The sequence below is a fragment of the Schistocerca cancellata genome, chromosome 2 (assembly GCF_023864275.1).
Source record: "Schistocerca cancellata isolate TAMUIC-IGC-003103 chromosome 2, iqSchCanc2.1, whole genome shotgun sequence".
NCBI lineage: Eukaryota > Metazoa > Arthropoda > Insecta > Orthoptera > Acrididae > Schistocerca > Schistocerca cancellata.
Window position 1 is genome coordinate 387020907 of NC_064627.1, and position 22043 is coordinate 387042949.

Here is a 22043-nt window from a genome sequence, read left to right on the forward strand (position 1 = left end):
CCGTTTGGTTCTACAACCATGCAGCATTAGTGTCGTAGTTCCACATGTTCACACTCATCTCTCCCTGGTTCACTGTCTTTCCACTGATGCCATTACAGCAGGATTGTGTTGTGTTTACATGTGTTAGTGGTCATTCAAATTGCATGAGACACTGTTATCATTCTGTAAGGATCTTAAAGATAAGAAAAATGGCTGAAAGACATGATTTTGGTCTCTCTCTCTCTCTCTCTCTCTCTCTCTCTCTCTCTCTCTCTCTCTCTCTCTGTTACTTCACTGACCGTGAAGTTCATTCTGAAATAATGTTTTTGAACACTAAGAAGCTAAGCCAGGTAAAATTCATTATCATGTTGTAGAGATTTATGGTGAAAATGTAATGACTGATGTAATGGTGTGAAAGTGGGTGAGACAATTCAAAGACAGGTGAATCATTGTTCTTGACAAAACACAGAGTGGGCTGCCTTCTGTTTTCAACAGTGGTTTGGTTGAGAAAGTGGGAAGAAAATTCTTGGAAACAGATGGTTCACAATAAGAAAGCTTTGTGATGATTTTCCAAAACTTTCAAGTAACTACCTTGCATGTGATTGTCACGAATCACTTAAATTTTTGCAAACTGGGTTCTGAAAATTGTTACGGATGTGCACAAAACAAAGTGGCTTGGCAGTGCTTTGATATTCTTTACTTGATACGGTGAAGAGGGAGATGAATTCTTAAACATAATTGTGACTGGTTATGAAACTTGGGTTGTCATGTCATTCCAGAATCAAAACAAGAGCCGATGGAGTTGAGGCATCCACGATGCCCCAAAAAACAAAAATTCAGGATGACATTGTCAGCACAAAAAAGTCGTGTGCCCTTTGTTCCAGGACAGGCAGGGTGTTCTGCTTTTCAAGTTCCTTCCCAGAGATGAAACTATCAATGCAATACCATACTGTGAAACACTGAGAAAACTTTGGTGTGCAGTTCAAAACAAAAGGCTTCGAATGCTCAGCCAAGGCATTGTATTTCTTCGTGACAGTGCATGTCCTCATTCTGCTGGTGTCACTCAAAACCTTATCCAGCAATTTGGTTGGGAGCATTTTGGTCACCTGCCATACAGCCTGTCAGTTGTTCCTGAACTTTGAGCATGATTTTGGAGGAAGGCACTGTGACAGTGATGATGATGAAAACAATGGTGTTCAACAGGTCTGCCTTCACTGGCAGCATAGAAAAATTGTTTTGCCACTGTGATAAATGTCTGAACAATGGTGGCAACTTTTTAAAAAAAAAATAGGAAATGCTCTTTCTTGTAACAGTAAATTTTGATTTGGAAAAAAAGTTGAGTTTTTCCAGAACAGCACTTATTTTTCGGATACGTCTCATGAAAGTATTGCAGTATTTGAACAACTTTCAACAAAAATTTTCAGGGTGTACATATGACACAGTGACAGTTCTGAAATTTTGCTAAGTGCTTTGCACTTCCAAGTTATAAAAGACAAAGTGTATCTCTCCAAAACTACTTTGATTATTTGAAATTTGTCACTTACGTCGTTGATACAACTGCATGGGTGATACATTGGTGCCATACAGATGTATTTGTTAACCTAGAAATGAATAATGAAAAATCTGAAGCATATACATGGAACTCTCTGCTATTTGCTGCAAAGATAGTTCTATAGTGTTTTAAATAATAGAAGGAGTAAAGGTAATGACTCACTATATAATTCAGGGTGTAGTGGACCACAAATACATAAACAGTTGGCTAACAAAACTTCATACACATGGCTGCATCATCCTGGTACTGCAGTCCATCTGGGATGAAGAGATTGGGTGGGTAAGAGAAACAAGGAGGAGAGGATTCAGAGACGGGAGTATACTATCCCAATCGGCATAGGTATCAAAAGTTCAGTATCACTCGACACACAGTGTTGTGGTGACCAATGGATCAAGTAGCACTTTTGAGTGGTCAGTAATGACTAAGTTCACATAATGAATGAGTTGCTAGAAATATAGTTTACAAGAAAATACAGAAGAGAGGAAACTGTGAAACAAACAATAGTAGACACTCACCAAGCGGCTGCAGGAGATCACATATACAAAAAGATATTACAGTTTGAAAGCTTCCAGAGCTAGTGGCTCCTTCTTCTGGTGGGGTGGTTGAAGGGGAAGGAAGAGGGGTGGCGGAAAAGGACTGGTGAGGTTTAGGAAAAGGGGTAGAGCTCGGAAAAGGCACCTAGAATCCAGGTTCAGGGGAGACTTACCAGACAGGATGAGAAAGAAAGAATGATTGTTGGGGACTGCACTGGACAAGATTTGAAAACCTGAGAGCTTAAAGGTGAATGATAGGGTATAATAGTCAGACACTGTATCAAATAGTGCAGTTCTGAGGCTTCAGGTGATAAGAGGGAAGTGGCCTCGTGTGACCACACACACACACACACACATATTTAAACACAGAACTTTACCAACAGGTGCACCAATTGTACACTCTGCTTGGGTCATTTGTGGATTTCCACATGTCTCAGACTCCGTATCAAAACTTCAATATTGCAGCTTGGTGGATCCAAATTATTATCAGATATGAGAGGGAGGGTAGGGAAGGGCAGGTGACGGATCATAGGGAGTGATGGCAAGGGAGTGAGAATGATGTGACATGGATTAACAGACTGTGGCACAGGCAGGAGAAGATGTATGTGGCACATTATTACGAAGAAATTGATGGATGGGAGGGCAAGGAGGAAAAGGCAGACAATGGTGTGGTTGTAGATTGAATGTGTGAAATGGGAGGCATGGAGGCAGTAGTGGAGCTGAGGGTGTGGCACAGCAGCTAAAAGAGATTGGGGTCAGGAGGACTATGTGATCAAAGAAGTGTTATAAGCTAGTATTGATATTGTGGGGGGGGGGGGGGGGGGTGAGGTGCTGATGGGAGGATTCAGATGGTACAGGTTGTGATGCAGCTATTGCAGTGGAGCATGTTCTTAATTGTGTTCTTGGTCACAGTTTCATAGTGACAATTCTTCTGGATAGGCAACAGGTTGGTTGTTATACCCACAAGGAAGTTAAAACAGTGCTAGTACATGATATTACTACTTTCAAAGATTGCTTTCAATGGAGAACAAAGGACAGGCCTTGCACGTGGGTCTTTCACAGGGATATGATGCACATAGCACGGGGTTGTTGATAGACATTGCATAAGGATGGGCCAGCATAATTCACAGATTGTGTGGCCACACTAGGTGTGGAAATATTTTGCGAGACTGTTCCTGATTTCAAGGCAGGATCGAAGGTAGTCAAAGCCCTGGCAGGCTATGGGTGGTTGGAGAATCAGGGGCATAGGTCAGCAAAGCACAGGAGGTCTGTTTATGGTTTAGGTTGTAATGGTAGTTACCCTCCGTGAGAAACTTAAGCATACTGGGGGAGGGGGAGACATTGCCTGTCACTGTGGAAGTGCTGCCCATGGGTGTCTGTAGTGTGTGAGAGAGACCTTTTAGAATGAATGAGATGATAGCTATCAATGTGAGATTCTGGGAGACAAAGGCTTTTATGGGGTCCACTAAAGAGAGGGAGGTCCACATCAAGAAAGGATGCATGTTGAGCTGAAGGTGAACAACTGATGCAAATAGGAGAGAATGGATGCAGATAATGAAGAAAAAATCAGTGATCTGAAACTAGACAAATATTTAAGTATTTTATGCGGCAAGGAAGGTTTCCTGTAAATGACCCATAAGCAGGTGGTCTTATGAGGATTGTAATGTTGTAGATTTGTTTGTATATACTCCACTTAAAAAGATATTTACTCTAACATGTCACTGAGTGCCATATGCATTTTCACTTTCCTTCACGAGGTCTGGCTAACCAATGCTGCATCCCTATGTTGTCCGCTCCATCCTCTGCTTAATGTATCTCCACTCAGGCTGAAGAACCATAACATGTTTTTGTCAATCTGTTATCTCCAAGGAAGTGAGCCTGCTGATCCATTGCTGTCCCAACTGTACTCTGATTGGTTATGCTTACTTTCTCCATTGTCTGTGTTCCAACCATGACTTACAGTGTTTTAACATCCTCCATTTGTACACTGGTGACAAAATGTTACTAAGGCTTTTTCATTTGATCTGATAGGTTACAATGGCCTAATGTTGCATTATCCACATGTTTTCCTATATAACATGTGAGTCCTGTCTGTTAAGACACTTGTTGCTTTCCATTGGTATTTGCAGATAGAAATTTCAAACAATTCAATAGAGGCTCACAATTCTTAAAAAATACCATAGATTTTTGTTCCATGTAGTCACTAGAGAACTGTTCCAATACGCATTAGCTTAGTGGTAACAGTAGACTATTTTGAAAAGATAAATGAGAAAGTCCTTTGCTGTAATGTCATCTTTGAACTTATTTGAGACTAGTAAATTTTAAAAGGCTGACTGAATGTGACTTGTCAAAGGTGTACGTGATATTGAAATTATTACCTTATATACAAAAATGATGACAACTTTTGTAGTATTGCAGTAAGTAGATTGACAATTTTAAGTACTTTATGTGACATCCATGACTAATTCCAAAATACATTGAAATGTTACATGTCCATATTCACATTTCTTCTTGTTTGCCTGTTTTTATAGGGCCCCGGATGGTCATATGAAACAGAACTTCCCGACTGGGCAAGAGTGGACTGGACAGAGCCTGATGAATGAACAATCTTTTACCAGCTGCACTAAGCAGGTGTCATGCAGGGTCCAACAACCAACTAAAGAAGATTCAGCTAGCATTTCTTTTCATGTATTTGCCTCAGAGAACATTGCTGAAGTTTTGTAATCAACAATGAAAAATTTATATGGAATGGTGTGATATTTTGAGGAATGTTAATCAGTGGTATCCATGGCTGAATGTGTGAAGTCCATATGAAGATGTGGTTCAAGAACAATAGTTTAGTTTGTTAGAGTGTGTATGGGTGATGTTATCTGTCATCAGACAATTCTGTTTATGACAAAAGCATTGACTGGCTATTGGCTGTGTGCAGTGTTCAGAGAGAAAAACTTGAACATCCTTGAAATTCTTTTATTTTATTTTACTTTTTTTTTAACCAGAGAGGAAAAGTACTATAGCAGAAAATTGTGTGCTGCCAACTACAGGTCATGCTTAAGATGGACTTTAAACAAGTTCTCAATATCCTGAGATTATACATGTTGTAAGTGGATCAGTTTAAGCTACTGAATGAAGACCCATCTATGTAACATACATTTATGTTAATTGAGTAAATGCATCCACTTTTGGATGTATATTGTCATTAACTGAGAAAACAGAGAGCACAGAATGAAAAAGTACATTTAGTAAGGTTTGGACATAGTCATAAATTTTAAATCTATCAAATAAATGCATATCAGATGACAATGTGTTCTACACTCTGGTAAGTGTTGTACTCATTGGCAGTTTGCACTAGAAACAATCTTTCATAATAGATGTTTGTGTTACAAATTTTATTTACTGGTACATCTTTAAGACTAAACTGTATTTTTAGTGCAACAGTATTGAGAACAGTTATTGAGTCATGGTGGATCACAAACATATAATGCACAAAATTATTGAGTTTCATAATTAAAATATCTGTGTCATATAAAGATATCTAAATGTTTGTGTCTCTTTAAATTGTGAATATTTGTAAATGTAACAGTGATGGGATTTAGTTATTGTCTGATTGGCAGAAGTGTGAGAGGATATTTACTGAGTGATGTAGGTAATAAAGCACTAAAAAGACCTATAGTAGGAAGTATTTGAGTCTCATGATTTGGAATTGGAGAATACTATTAACTTTTCACTAAACAAAATTGTTAAATAGTTCACAATGTAAGTCATATGTGCAGATTTCGTTGTCAGTTGGGCTACAACTACAAACAGAATAACTTTTCTGGACAAGTTATAATTTACATTAAATGATTTTTAATGTTAAGGTTCTGTCCAACATAACCTGCTAATACAGCTTAGTTGTGAGTAATGATACTATCTGCTACCGTCTCATGTACATAACTCATTTTATTCAAGACAAGCTGCTGTTGTATTGATCCCTTGCATAGCACATTCCTTGTCACATATATTCAATTGCAACTTTATACACTGTTGTACAATCTGTGATTATAAGGTTACCAGATTTTCAAATACATGTATAAAAATCTCTTTGCATTGCTTGGATTCTAAAGTTTCTTTATTTGATTTAAATCAGATGGACGAATCATTTCGTAAGAAGTGTGAAAGAAACATGAATTATCTCAGCTGTTATTTAAAATCCATCTTCTGCATTTGATGATGTGTATAAAAATATCAGAACAATTGTGATAGTACACAGACTTGAGACATCAGAAATAGTATTCCCAGTAGCAGGCTAAAAATGCATATATTATAAGAGCTTCCCCTTTGGCCTTGTTTGTACTTAAAATGTGGTGTTAGGACTACAGACTGTGCCTTGTGAATTTCATTAAATGTTTTTAGAAGAAAAAGAATTTGCTATTAATGAAACAATTAATTTCAACATAGATTTTTACTTTCTTCCTCTGTAAATGTATCTGTGCTCTCAAAGCTGGTATGCTGTATACACTCTAATTACATTAGAAACTAAGTTGCATAGTGAATTTGATGAAAGTGTGAGATGGTAGTACATCTTCTTAAAACAATTTACATTCTTGAAAGTGTTACACTGGTTTTTCTCCAGCAAAGATGTTTTTTTTTTAAGGAAAGAGAGAGTCAGCACATTTCCCCATGTTCCATATTTGTTCAGTGACATTCTGGAAAAGTAAAATTTTAACAATTAAAGACTTTAGGATAAATTACAACTTTGCTTGGCACCATAAAGCACTGTAAATGGAATTAAACAGTACAATATTGTTTAAATTTCCATTCAGTCAACAATGTATATGCCACAATGAATGAGCTGGTTGCCCAGCCAGTTTAGCTGATTAGGCCTTTAGAATCCTTTTCTTTTACAATGAAATCTAATAAAAGTGGGATGTTAACAACTGATTTATGTTGCCAGTAATATTGACTGGATATATCATTGTATAAAAAAACTGCTACATACTTACGTTGCTTCATGCAGTTACTGCTTCTTGTTACTGTGTATTTGTAATTGCACAAATGATGGCATAGTCTCTGCATTTTGTTAAATGACTTCAGTATTTTTTATACTAGAAGTGAAGTATGTTTTATTTTAGCTGCTGCAAGAATGTACACAGTAACAAGCATTGTATTGCATACAACATTTAAAAAATATTAAGCTTCCTTCAGTATTTGCAGCATCCCACTTTTTCAACATATTCCTGTGCGCATGCAAATAGGAGAGATAAGATTATGCTGAACACAATCATCTGTTTATTTAACTTTTGACTTACCAGTTCTTTCTCAAAAGCTGTCACTGAAGAAGAGTTGGAGAACAAGCATAAAGATTCATTCAAAGTTGGGAAAGATTGTGGTTTCCATTTCCTTGTACTTTTATAGGGTTTGATAAAAATTTCTTATTTTTAAATGGAAATGTCTTTCTGCAAAGTGTTTCTCTTTGCATTCAACATAAAAAACAAGAGTTGATCTGAAACTTTTGTAGTTTCACATATTCCCTTTAAGATTTGTCCTTATATGGCAAATCATGCTGTTACATTGGAAGTGTTACATGACATTACAGTCATGTCACTAGTATGTTGTTTGATGATACATTAGTGAACAGAGGAAACTGTAAAACACTTCTGAATGAACTTTGTGGTGAGAATTGTGTCAGTGTGTAAGAAAACTTCTATCTTAAATACCAACAGATACCTTTTCTTCATACGTAACAAACTTGAATTTATTTTTTCCATAAGTTTCTTCTGAATCATGGCCATTACGTGTACAACAAATGCAAAGAACTCTATATGTAATCAAGTTACATTTTGTAGCAGCCAAAATAGCATATACATCTGCAGCTGGAGAAAAAATCACACATTTGAATATGAAACCTTCATATAAATATTTTTTCTTGAGACCACAATGTAACAAACTGAAAGAGTTCTATTGTTGCATGATGATATGTGGTATTTTTCAAATATTGAGAAAATTGTGTTTTGTATTTTAGGATCAAATTTTAATAATGTACGTGATACTGACCTACATTTTACAGTCAGGTGTGCATAAGCATGTACTGATATGGGGCTTTATTGAAGATTTTATCATGTTGAGGAAGTGTGATAGTGTCATGCATATTTTTTAGCAACGTTCATTTACACCTATACTTTCCAACACATCATAGTTGCACTTTATCTTTCAATCACAGCCAGGGTATTATAGTGCCACAAACAATCACAGGATGTGAGAGTTGAAATTATATTTCAGTAAAAGAAATTTAGAAAGTGATGCATTTTAGTTCCCATTCTGTAACTGGTGTAATCTGCTCTACCTAAAAGTCTCTTTTACTAAAGTAAGCAAATGTGTTTGTAACACATTAGTTTTGTATTTTAATTACTGTGAATGTATATTTATGAAAGCCTCATATTCTTCATAAAAGTAAAATAATGCTTCATGTATGACAACAGAAATAATAGTGTAGTACTATATATGAATTATACAAAGAAATGATAATTTTTGATACCAAAGTAGTTCAGATTTTTGCTTTTGCATTCGCATTTGTACCATATTATAAGAAAAAATAACAGTGAGAAAACATTTTATAAGGCTGTTTAATGAGATATGAATAATCTGTCATTGTCTCTGAGAGAATTCTAACTGACAGTTTTCACTTGTGCTTGTTTAGCATCTTGTTTTTCCTCTGCACAGTAGTCTCTCCAATCTATCACTCCAGCAATCCCTCCTATTAAGACAATCAAGTTAAAACAACACATTCTCAACTAAACAGAATAAAAGGAGTATGCAACTACATTCCTATCAGCTTACTGTCACAAAGTGCTTTGTAATGCATTGGAAGTATTGGAGTTCACACTGAATGACAAATTAAGTGAAGGTTTGTATTTGTAAACATAACATGCACATGTTTTGTTACATTAAGTCCCAGTTTAAATTTTGTCCATCTTGAAAATCATGTATTATAGACAACCGATTGTTACAATACTTGGTATCATTTGTTTTGTGTGGCGTAGTTATATTTTTTTGTTGTCAGTGGCTAGTATTAGTTTATTTCATATGTTTGTGTAGCTCATTACATCCAGGCCTTCATTTAATTATAACTGAGCATCAAGATTTAGTAAGATGAGTATCTCCAAATAAAATTTAATTGTGAACTTACAGCTGAAGAAAAAAAGTCAATATATAAGTTAGTTATGTGTGATCAAATTTATGTGATGTATTAAACAATAAAAGACTTAAGTAACTGGTGAATTTAAAGTGATGTAATGGTACTATTATTTAAAGAATGCATATCTGTTATGTAATTTAAGATCTGCATTGTGTTCTAAATCAGGTCAGCTTCCTTGAACAAACTACCAATACTTACACACAGTGCCAGTATGTATTAGCATTCCTAAAATCTGGTTTGTGTTTGCAACAGGGTATGTGATTATTTCTTAGTGTTATTTTCCAAGCATAAACAGTGTACAAATTGAAAAAAGACCTTCAGTTGTTATTTCAGTTGACCAATAAAGCGAACTATATTTCATATTGTGTTGGAATCATTTCAAGCATGTAATGTACTTGCAATACTGCCAGTGTGGCAGATTTCAATTGCCCATTCAGAGCCTTTCCTTCTACATGTACTGTTTTTCTTCTACTTGAAGTAGATACTTCATAATGCTGAAACTAAAGAAAAACCACTTTTTTAAAGACCTGTGTAGATATGAAGAATGCTTGTTTAAAATAAAAGAAAAACTTTCTTCCAACAGATAAGCATGAGTACGTTTAAAAGCAGTAATATTAGTAGAGTAGTAGTAGTAGTAGTAGTAGTAGTACAGGGTGGTTATAATTAAAAATTTCACTTCTTGAGTCAGTGCAGATGGATAACTGTTTACCGTATGGCTACTGAAAATAATAATGGTGTTCAGACTGTGTACTGCAATATTTGCATTGTTAGTAGTGTCTGTGTGATGACTTGCCGTTAGGCACCAATACTGGTGCAGCAACATAGGGTTGAAACAAAAGCATCAGTGTGTATTACAGTTGCAAACAGTCAACACAGGTCTGGACAAGGTGGGCAAGGCTTTACTTGTAAAAACTGTTTTATCAAAACAACAGCAACAGTGCAGTTGCTCTTCACAAATATTGAGGCATTAAAGGAGTGTGGAGAGGTCCTCTTTCTGCATTGTGGTTGGAGAACATGATTTGGAAGCTTGAATTAACTGGTGATTCATTATTTCTTAAGCAATTCAATATTTCTCTTTCCCATGTCCTTAAAAATGTTTCCAAAATTCCTCATTGTCCTACGATCACTCATTTTTCATGAGAGCCACCTTACATAGTGAAAGTTTAATTATAACCAACCTGTATATTTATCCATGAATCATACTTTATAATGATGATGGACATGTCATGTTTGTACAGCTTTAAACAAAATATTCTATCTGTTTACAAAGCAACTATAAATACAGTAACACAGGGGAGAAAGTTAAAGTGATGAAATGACTATTTTTACACATGTGTGCGAGTTGCTTTTGTGTGGGTGTATGTGTCTGTCATCTATTTTTGACGAAGGCCTTGCTGGCACAAAGCTTTATTTGTGACAGTCTTTTTGCTGTGCCTATCTGTGACTTATCATGTCAGCTATATGGTGAGTGGCAACTTTCCTTTTCATAATATTGTTACATAATCTGTAGATTTATATAATCTATACTTAATGAAACAGAGCTGTTTTCCCTCCTTATGCTGAAATGGGCACCGTATGTTTCCTCCATGTTCAGTGTTAATTTATTAAATTCTGCTCAATCATGTATATCCTCGAGGGTTTCATTTTTTTCTATAATAGTGGTTCTGGTGTTTTATCAGTGACCATGATGTTGGTGTCCATCAGCAAAGAGACTTTTTCTCCATGTCTATACTGGCTGTAAAGTAACAGATATAGCTGAAGTATAGGATTGGTCCCGATATACTAGCCCAAGGAACACCTGTGTTTATATTTCACTTACATAATAATTGTCTTACTAAAAATTTATTATCAGTAAAAATGTGAATTATATCTTCTGCATCTCGTTTTCCAGAGTAAGACTGGAACCACTTTTGCTATTCCTCTTACACCTAGTACTTCTATCTTGTTTGGTAGTATTTTATAGTCAGAAGTTGCAGAAGCCTTGGACAAGAATAAGAATGGGCCTATAACACAGCCACCCTTGTCAAGAACTTTAAGTACAACTTTTTTTAACTCTGTAGTAGCTGATATTGTACTTCTCCCAATTTCAAAACCAAACTTTGCTTTGCTAAGAAGATTGTATTTATTCATTTAACTCATTAAGCTGTCTTTATTAATTTATTTTATTATTTATGAGAATGCAGACAGCAGTGAAATTAGACTGTAGTTTTCAATACTCTCTGCATTACATTTCTCCAGTAAGACCAAAACTCGTGTGTGCTTTAAGTATCCTGGCAGTATAGCAGAACTAAAGGACTCATTTATTATGTTTGTTAATGGGATTTGTATGCTGTCTGCGCACATTTTCAGAACAGAGGCTGGAATCTCGTCTGTGCATTCTGACTTCATATATCTTAATTTCTGTATTGTCTTTCTGTCTTCAACCTCTGTTGTGGAGAACATCATCAGTGTGCTTGCTGTGTAAGTAATTGTGGGTGCTACATTTGTTAAAGGACTCATTTATCGTGACACAAAGGAACTACAGTCATTGGCTATGAGTGGGCATTGATTGAAAGCAATGGGGAAACTTGAAAATTTGTGTCAGACAGGGATTTGAAACTGGGGTCTCCTGTGTATTATGAAGATGCTTTGGCCACTAAGCCATCCAGACACAGCAGTCACCGCAGCTGCATGGACTACCCCAGCACATCTCCCCTCAGAAGAAATTCTCAATTTACCCACACACTACTAATGTAGTGCGTATTGGCACAGTAGAGTGCTGCTTGTGGAAGCATACACGTACAAGGTGCAGAGTGGGTAGAGCCACTAGGTGCAGTTAGGAGATTAAACAGAGGGCAGGAGGGAGGTAGGGGTGGAGGAGGGTAGTGGAAAAGGAAGAAGTAAAAAGAATGTGGGAGCACTGGAGGAATAAAGGCCTGTGTAGTGCTGAAATGGGAGCAGGGAAAGGACTAGATGGGTAAGGACAATGACTAACGATGGTTGAAGCCAGGAGAGGTGTGGGAACATAGGATATATTGCAGGGAGAGTTCCCACCTTCACAATTCAGAAAAGCTGGTTTTGGCCAGTCTGTGAAGCAGTCATTGAAATGAAGAATGTCGTGTTGGGCGGTGTGCTCAGCAACACGGTGGTCCAGCTGTTTCTTGGTCACAGTTTATCAGTGGCCGCTGACAGACAACTTGTTTGTCATGTCCATGAAGAATGCGGCACAGTGGTGGTAGCTTAGCTTGTAGATCACATGACTGGTTTCACAGGTAGCTGTGCCTTTGATGGGATTGGTGATGCTTGTGACTGGACTGGAGTAGATGGTGATGGGAGAATGTATGGGACAGGTATTGCGTCTAGGTCTGTTACAGAGATAAGAGCAATGAGGCAAGGGGTTGCGAGCATGGTTGTGTAGGAATGGATGAGGATATTTTGTAGGTTTGGTGGACAGGGGAATACCACTGGAAGGGACAGGAAGGGTAGTGAGTAGAATGTCCCTTGTTTCAGGGTACTACGAAAGGTAGTGGAAACAACCACAGAAAATGTGATTCATTTGCTCCAGTCCTGGGTGGTATTGGGTCACAAGGGGAATGCTCCTGTGTGGCTGGACAGTGGAACTTTGGGAGGTGGTGGGTGACTGGAGAGATAAGGCACGGGAGAATTGTTTTTGCAAAAGGTTTGGAGGGCAATTACAGTCTGTGAAAGCCTCAGTGAGACACTCAGTATATTTCAAGAGGGACCGGTCATCACTACAGATGCAACAGCCACAGGTAACTAGGCTGTATGGAACGGACTTCTTGGTATGTAATGGGTGGCAGCTGTCAAAGTGGAGGTACTGCTGGTGGTTGGTAGGTTTGATATGGATGGATGTACTGATGTAGCCATCTTTGAGGTGGAGGTCAACATTGAGGAATGTGGCTTCTTGGATTGAGTAGGACCAGGTGAAAGGAATGGGGCAGGAAGTGTTGAGGTTCTGCAGGAATTTGGGTAGGGAGTACTCAGCCCCAATCCAGATCACGAAGACATCACCAGTGAATCCGAACCAGGTGAGGAGGTTGGGATTCTGGGTGTTTAGGAAGGATTCCTCTAAGTGGCCCTAGAATGGGTTGGCATAAAATGGTGCCAAGCAGGTGCCCTTAGCCATACTCCAGATCTTTTTGTAGGTAATGCCTTCAAAGAAGTAGTAATTGTGGGTGAGGAGTAGTTGGTCACAATGCCTAGGAAGAAGGTTGTACGTTTGGAATCCATCAGCCATTGGGAAAGGTAGTATTCATTAGTGGTAAGGCCAAGGGTATTAGGGATATTAGTGTAAAGGGAGGTGACATCATCAGTGACAAGCAGGACACCGTGTGGTAAGGGAACAGTTACTGTGGAGAGTCAGTGGAGGAAACGGTATATTTTATGTAGGAGGGTAGGTTGTGGGTAATAGGCTGAAGGCGTTAGTCTATGAGAGCAGAGATTCTTTCAGTGGGGCTACAGTAACTGGTCACAATGGGGCATCCTGGGTGGTTGGGTTTATGGGCTTTAGGAAGCACGTAGAAGGTAGGAATGTGGGGACTGGTAGGTGTGAGGAGAAAGATGGACTCCCGGGAGAGGTTCTGGGATGGACCTAAGGAACTGAGGAGAGACTGGAGATCCACTGGATTTCTGAAATGGAGTTGCTGTGTCAGGGTTTGTAGGTGGATGAATCTGACGGCTGGCAGAGTCCTTCTGCCAGGTAATCCTTGTGGTTCAAAACAACAGTGATGGAGCCTTTGTCAGCAGGTAGGGTTATAAGGTCGGGATCAGAATTTGGGTTGTGGACTGCGGTTCTTTCTGCAGATGTTAGGGTATTTTGTATACTGAGGGATTTGGCGAAAGGTGGTGAGGCACATTTCGAGGTTAATAAATTGCAGAAAGTTAACATGGGGCGATTTCGGGGCAGTAGGAGTAGATCACATTTGAATGGAGGAGTGAACTGAGTCAGGCAGGGTTCAACATTGGTCTTCAGTTGAGTCTGATTGATAGGGTTGATGGCGAAAAAGTGGAGTGTTTTTTAAGGTGGCGTTGTGCATGTTGCTCTAGTTCCTGGATGGCAAGAGTTTCAGTGTGTGTTATGGGATCCAGGATGAACTGGTTTCTGGCTAGGTATAAGGAGATAGTTTTGTATTGACCCAGATGGAAGGAGTGAGGATAAATAATGGAGGATAAAAATGTGTAAAATACAGAAATAACATAGAAATACGGCCAAAAAAATTAACAAAAATAAACCCAAAAACGCAGGAAAAATTATGAAAAGAATGAAATGGATGAGGTAAGGATAACAAGATGAAATCTGAGGGAGTAGGCCAATAGTGAAAGGCAAAAACCATCTGAAATTGTCATGAAGTCACACTAATGGCATAGAAGAAATAAATTAAAAAATTGAATTTTGGGTTGCAAGTCTGCAGGCGGATAAGTGAGAAGAAGGGGGATGGCAGATGTGTCTAAATTAGTTGAAGTTGTAGGTCATGTGGCACAGGAAGGTACAGGAAATAAAATGCAAAAATACACAACAGTGATGCAGGTTTTGAGGGTACTGGTATAGAATTTATGTTATCGGCGGGAGCAATGTGCGACTTGAGATGCCGCACCAACAATCAGCGCAGTCTTGTTGCCGTCTGTTGTGCACGGTCGAGAAGGCTGATTCAGTGTGGCTCATAAATAAAACGTGCAATGTAGTTTGTAAGGCAACAAGAAAAACACAGGAAAGAAGAAAAAGGAGGACAGAAACTGAATATAGAAATGCGTAAGAAAATAGTAAAAAATGAGAAAACAGCACTGTATTACAAGATGGAAGAAAACCTGTCTTGCAAAGTCAAGCAATGGAAAATCCAGGGTGGAATATAACTTTATTGTGAAAAGGATAATTGCTACTCGCCATATGAGTTTGGCCAGCAAGGCCTTCATTGGAAATAGACAACATACGCACACAAGTTCACGTAGACTCAACTCACACGCACATGACCGCAGTCTCTGGCACACTGCGAGCAGCAGTAAATGATGGGGTGGTGGGGATAAGGAGGAGGCTGGGGCAGGGAAGGGGAGGGATAACAGAGTATGGGTGGGGGACAGTAAAGTGCACCTTGTGATAGCTTACAGAGACGAGGTGGAGAGAGGGTACGACAGACAGGTGCAGTTGGGAGGGTAAACAGAGGGTGGGGTGGGGAAGGGGGTAACAGTAAAGTACAGCAGTAAAAAGACTGTGGACACATTGGTGGAATAGAGGGCTGTGTAGTGCTGGAAGGGGAACAGGGAAGGGGCTAGTTGGGTAAGGAAATGACTAATTAAGGTTGAGGCCAGGAGAGGTAGGGAACATAGGATATTTTTCAGGGAGAGTTCCCACCTTTGCAATTCAGCCTAGATGGCACAGGCTGTGAAGCTGTCATTGAAGTGAAGAATGTCTCGTTGCCCGGCATACTCAGCAAGGAGGTTGTCCAGCTGTTTCTTGGCCACATTTTGTGGGTGGCCATTCATATGGAGAGACAGCTTGTTGGTTGTCACATCCACACAGAATGCAGTACAGTGGTGGCAGCTTAGCCACCAGTTTCACAGGTAGCCGTGCCTCTGATTGGACAGGTGATGCTCGTGACTGCACGCTCTACTTACGAGTCACACAGTGTCAACCATCCCGATCATGTACAGCAGACGGCTGTAAGACCACACTGATTGTTGTTGCAGCTTCTCATGTCCTACATTACTTCAGCCGATACTGATAATCCTATACAGTACCTTTGAATTGATCACTCTTCCTGCATCACTCTTGTGTATTTTTGCATCATATTTCCTGTACCTTCCTGTGCTACACAAACTTGTATCTCATATTACCAAAACCACCACACCCTTACTCCTTCTCCCCTCTACTCCAGTTCGCACCTCCAATTTCACCTAATCTTGACACATCTGCCATCCCCTTTCTTTGCACTTATACACCCACAGACCTGCAACCCACAGACCTCACCTTGCAGACCTACCACATTTACCCCACCCTTAAAAACTCTCTCCCACCATCATACTGAATCCAGAACCTAAATAGAACCAAAACACAGTCATGAACCTGTCCCCCAAAGCCTTAGCCCAGTAGAAGTGTCAGGCCCTTCCAAAGGCCTCACCTTTTACCCCAGTCTCAAATTTAGTAGTGCAGGTCTTGTTGAAGACCTTCTCTCCTTCTTCTGGTCCCTATAGTGGAAACACTTTTCCGCCTCCAATCCTACCAATAAGACTCAACCAAAGACCAATGCTGAACCCTGCCAGACTCCTCTATCCAAATGTGATCCAACCCCACTGCACCCAAATCACCCCCTGTCAACTTTCTAGAATTTCATAACCTCATACTTTACCTCACCACCACTTTCCAAATCCCTCAACAATCAAACTGATCTTACTTCCACAGAAAGTATCGCAATCTACCACCTAAAATCTGACCCCTACCTTATAATCCTATCTGATGACAAAGGCTTCATGACTGTTGTTTTGAACTGCAGGACTACCTGGCAGAAGGAATCCACCAGCTGTCAGATTCATCCACCTACAAACCCTGCCACATTGACTCTATTCCAGAAATCCAGCAGGATATCCAGTCTCTCCTCAGTTCCTTAGGTCCATCCCAGAACCTCTCCCGAGAGTCCATCTTTCTCCTCACACCTACCACTCCCCACATTCCTACCTTCTACATGCTTCCTAAAGTCCATAAACCCAACCACCCAGGATGCCCCATTGTGACCAGTTACTGTGGCTGCACTGAGAGAATCTCTGCTCTCATAGACCAACACCTTCAGCCTATTATCCATAACCTACCCTTTTATATAAAAGTTACTATTTCCTCGAGCAACTCTCCACAGTTCCTGTTCCTTTACCACATGGTTACGTGCTCATCACTTTGGATGCACATCCATTCACACCAGGGATGGCCAAATACTGCACACTTTGCAAATGTGGAAAAGTGCGGCACAAGTGTGTACATCTGAGCCTGTGGGCAATATGGAACAGTGACACGTGTGACTAGACATGTATACAAAATGAGTGGCGACTGTCCTGCTTCCTTGTTTACACAGTACCAGCAGGATCAAAGCATGCCCAGTCTTGCACCTCTGCCAACAGTAGCTTTACTTCTGATGTACTGACAAGGGAACCTCCCCATCGCCCCCCCCCCCCCCCCCCCCTCAGTCATTTAAATATGACTGGGAACAGCAATTCTTCTTTACAGCAGCAGGTAAAAACTCACTATATTTGCTGTACCACCCAATAATAGGTGACCAGCACAGGTTCGTGATTGAAAGACACTACAATTAATTTCATAAATATGAGTGTAGTTTATTGAGCAGTGAAGTACAGTAAGAGAAATTAAGTGTGCTTGAGAAAATGGATGAGGCACATCAACAGGTTTTTATTTCTCTGTTGCAATGAATAAAGCAATAGATCTTGCAGATATAGCTTGATATACAAACGAGGTGTCAATAATACTCTGCATGTAACAGAGGACATTTTGGACACATTGCCTTTGGGAGGGAATACGACAGGTGTAGACTTACTGCTAGCTATCGAGCAAGCAACTGATGGTGCCGGGATGGATTAGAATCAGTTAATCTCAGTCCCATGGATGGGCAATGCGAGGCCATCAGAGAGCACTCATATCACCGATGTGCAAAAAGCTAGGATGCACAGAAGAGATGTTACGTGGAACTCACTGCACTCTACATCGAAAGGCACTTTGTGCAAAGTCAGTAACATAAGAAAAGTCATGCAAATTGTTGTGCGTACTGTAAACTATCTGAAAACACATGGGCCTATGCATCAGCAGTTCTTGGACAAATTAGGATAGGTGTATGGTGACATATCTTACTATACCACAGTTGAGGTAAAGTGCTGAAAGATTTTTTTATGTACATTTAGCTGTAGTACAGTTCTTACATGAGAAAGGAAAGAATGAACTTAAAGTAGAAGACCCGTGCTGGATATCAGACCTCGCATTTCTCATGGACATTATGTCTTGCATGAACAGCGTGTATGTCAGTTGGCAAGGTGAGATTTATTTAATTTCTAAAATCTCAAAAAAGTAAATGCTTTTGAAAGGAAGCTTGGTCTTTGGAAGAGCCAAATATTCTCTGTAAACACTACACTTTTCCCTGCCCTTGGTTTGGTTCATGAATGTGCTAGGTTTAAGAATATGTGTCAATAATTGTACAAATTAAAGAGTGATTTCTAGCATGATATGTAGTTGTTACAAGTGTGTCTCTTATCATTCATTGCTTTGCATGGCCATTTTCAGCATCAGTTGAAGATGCTCCAAATCATTTATAATTGGAACTGATCAACCTGCAGTACAATACTTGGCTGAAGGACAAGTTCTTCGCAGAACAAAGTGCAAAATAATTCTACAAATATTTTCCACAGCAAGAATTTTCATGCCTGCATCACGAAGCAGCAAGAGTTGTGTTCATGTTTGTATCTACTTAGGTGTGTGAAAGACTTTTCTCCATAATGAAAATGAAAACTCTTCACAACCTCTTGCATTTATCAGTGTGCCATGCTTTTGTGCATGACGTTTTACTTTGTCATTTCTCATCACCAATGACAAACATGTTTCAGATTTCTTTCTTTTTCTAGTTTAAAATTATTATTTACTAACTGTGCATCGTCTTGTTCATGTTACATAGGCAAATGTTGTTATCTGAAAAATTTGGTACTAAATTGGTTCTTCAAGGTACACTTGCATTCTTCATAATCATCCTTTAATTATACAGAGAACCCTTGCCATGAACAGTATTTAGGTACCTAACACGGGTGCAAAACCAATCCGGCATATGTATGCACCATTTGTTTTTATATTTTGTTTTAGAACTGGGTCATTTGTTGATAGGGAGATGGAATAACACAATATCTTCCCATGATTGAGTTGCACATTGTGAAAAAGAGTATGAGCGTGCCTCAGGTACAGTGTATCCCAGCTTATTGGCAAGGCAAAGCTGCAGCTTCTGTGGTTAGAGACCTACACTAAATGAGTGGTTGTGTTCCATTTCCCTGCTCACATGTCTGGCAAGTGTGCACACTGTGACTGGGAAGTTAAACACGTGCAGCCCCACACATGTACAGTTTCTAGCCAGACCTGCTTTAAACTAACATCCCTAATGCCAATAGCCTTACCACTATCGAATACAACCTTTCCCAATGCCTGATGGGTTCCAAACCTACAACCTCCTTCCTAGCCATCATGACCAATTATATCGTCATCCACAATTACTTCTCCTTTGAAGACATCATCATCATCATCATCATCATCATCATCATCATCAGCCAGTTCTATCACTTAATGATGTGGCCTCTTTGAGTCGGCATGTAACAAAGCATCCCAGTAAGATCTTCCATTTCTTCCGATCCTGAGCTTTGCATTGCCAATTGAATCCCACTATCTTCCTTATATCTCTGTCCCATCTGTCTGGTGGTCTTCCTCTAGGTCTTTTTTGGTAAAGTGGGCTCCAGTCTAGGACTTGTTTAGACCATCTTTTGTTCGAGCAACATGACCAGCCCACTGCCTTTTCAATGTATTCATTCTTTCCCTTATGTCAGTGACCTTCGTTGTTTGTCTTATCTCAACTGCCCTCTTCCTGTCTTTTTTCGTGTAACCCAACATTGATCCACCGTTCCTCTTTGGGCTACTGTTACCTTTCTAACAATGAACTCATTTAATGTCCATGTTTCGCAGCCATAAGTTATTACTGGCAATACACATTGGTCAAAAATAGATTTCTTCAGCTCAACTGACATCTTAGATTTCAACATTGAAGAGTGCCTCCCATAAGCTTGCCAGCCCAATTTAATTCATTGTAATATTTCTAGGTTTAAATCTCCTTTCATGTTTATCAGTTTACCCAGGTAGATATATTCTGTGACTCTTTGGAGTTGTGTACTTCCAACAGATATATTTCCCTCAGGTGTCCATTCATTGATCATTATCTTGGTTTTATCAATGTGCGTTTTCAGTTCAGCTTCAGAGCACATTAATGCAAGTTCGTTAACTAATACTTGAAGTTCTTCTACGTAATTTGCAAATAGGACAATATCATCCACAAACCTCAAGTTGTTCAGTCTTTTACTGAGAACTTGAATTCCTTTTTCTACCCAATTCAATTTAGACATGGCTTTTTCTAAGACTCAGGGCGCTGATGACCTCGATGTTGAGCGCCCATAAACCCCAACACACACACACACACACACACACACACACACACACACACACACACTTTCCTAAGACTACCGAAAATAGTTTGTGAGCTATAGAATCACCTTGCTTTACACCCTTTTAAATGGGAAATTCATCAGTATCTTCAGCAACACTCACAAAGGCTGTGGAGGTTTTGTAAATGTTATGTAGGATTTTGATACAGCCCTGTTCTGTTCCTTGTTCTTTTAGAGCTGCAAACATAGCTGGGTGACTGATTGAATCAAAGGCCTTTTCAAAGTCTATAAAAGCAAGGCAAAGGGGTAGATGGTACTCATTTGCTCTGCTAATTATTTCCCATAGCATGAAGATATGGTCAACTGTGCTAAATCCTGATCAGAAACTGGCTTGCTCAATGGTTTGAGCCTGGTCCAGTGTAGTGCTCAAGATCCTAGTGAAAACTTTGTACACTATGGAGAGTAAGCTGATGGGGCGATAGTTCTTTATATCTTTGGTACTACCTTTCTTATATATTAGAATTATTTTGGCTTTATTCCAGTCTCTTGATAATGTTCCATGGTGCAAACAACCTGAAAATATCTTAGCTAAATGTTTTATGGATTCCTCATCCATCAGCTTTAGAACATCGACTGGGAGGTCATCACTACCTGGAGCAGTCCCTTTTTTCATATTTTCTATTGCATGTTTGGCTTCTGATGGGAGTATTTCTGCAATTTTGGAGACAGAAGCATCCAATTCTTCTAGGATCAAGGTATCATCATTGATTTTACTGTATAGGTTAGTATAGAAATTTCCTGTATATTCAAGTTTTTTTTTTCTTGTCTGTAATTTGGCCTTGATTTGTGTCTAATGCTATTAGCTGATTCCTTCCTACCATAAGCATTCACTTGATTTTCTTTAAACTAGACCTATTCTCAAGACTGGTTTTTAGCATGTCTTCATCATACTGTTTGATGTGTCTTTCATGCACTTTCTCAGACGTTTCGACAGCTCTTCATATTCTGTCTGTATCAACTTTCATTCTTCTTCTCTTGTCCATCAAAACTGTTGTTTTATTTGTCAGTTTCTTGTATTGGTTTTGAGATTTACACAAGCAACCCACTTCTTCAGCTGTCGTGATTAGTACCTTTGGTACTTCTTCTGCTTCACATTCTTTTAATTTTCTCTGAATTATTTCTTGAAATTCCTCTTTGCGTTCTTCAAGATTTTGGCATTTACAATTTTACTTTTTTGTTTAATTTGTTTTAATCTGTCATCTTTTGCATTAAATTTAAATCTTGCTCTTACTAATCAATGATCAACGCTTGTCTTGAACCTGTTTAACATAGTGACATCTTTAATGTTTTGAGGCCACTTGGTGAGAATGAAGTCTATCTCATTTTTCACTTCAAAGTCAGGACTTCTCCAAGTCCATTTGCGACTTGGGTGCTTCTTGAAAAACATATTCATAATAGGTGTTTTCAAGCATTCTGCAAATTGTACCAATCTCTCACCTCTTATCATTTCTTTCGTCTATTCTATATTTGCCAGCAATTGATCACCTTCTTTGTATGTCCCAACTTTGGCATTAAGGTCTCCAATTATGAACATATAAAAGCAATCTCTGCCTTTCTCCTAGGTTTCTTT

The 22043-nt window shown here is 39.0% G+C and overlaps 1 protein-coding gene across 1 annotated transcript in view; it reads left to right on the forward strand.

Moving 5' to 3' along the window:
* LOC126154290 (pseudouridylate synthase RPUSD2-like) overlaps positions 1–9598 on the forward strand; it is a 580571-nt gene extending 570973 nt beyond the window's left edge. The window contains exon 11 of the mRNA XM_049916127.1: positions 4596–9598. Within this exon, the coding sequence (XP_049772084.1) occupies positions 4596–4667 (72 nt within the window). The 3' untranslated portion in view covers positions 4668–9598. The remainder of the gene's footprint in view (positions 1–4595) is intronic.
* Positions 9599–22043: the final 12445 nt, after the last annotated feature.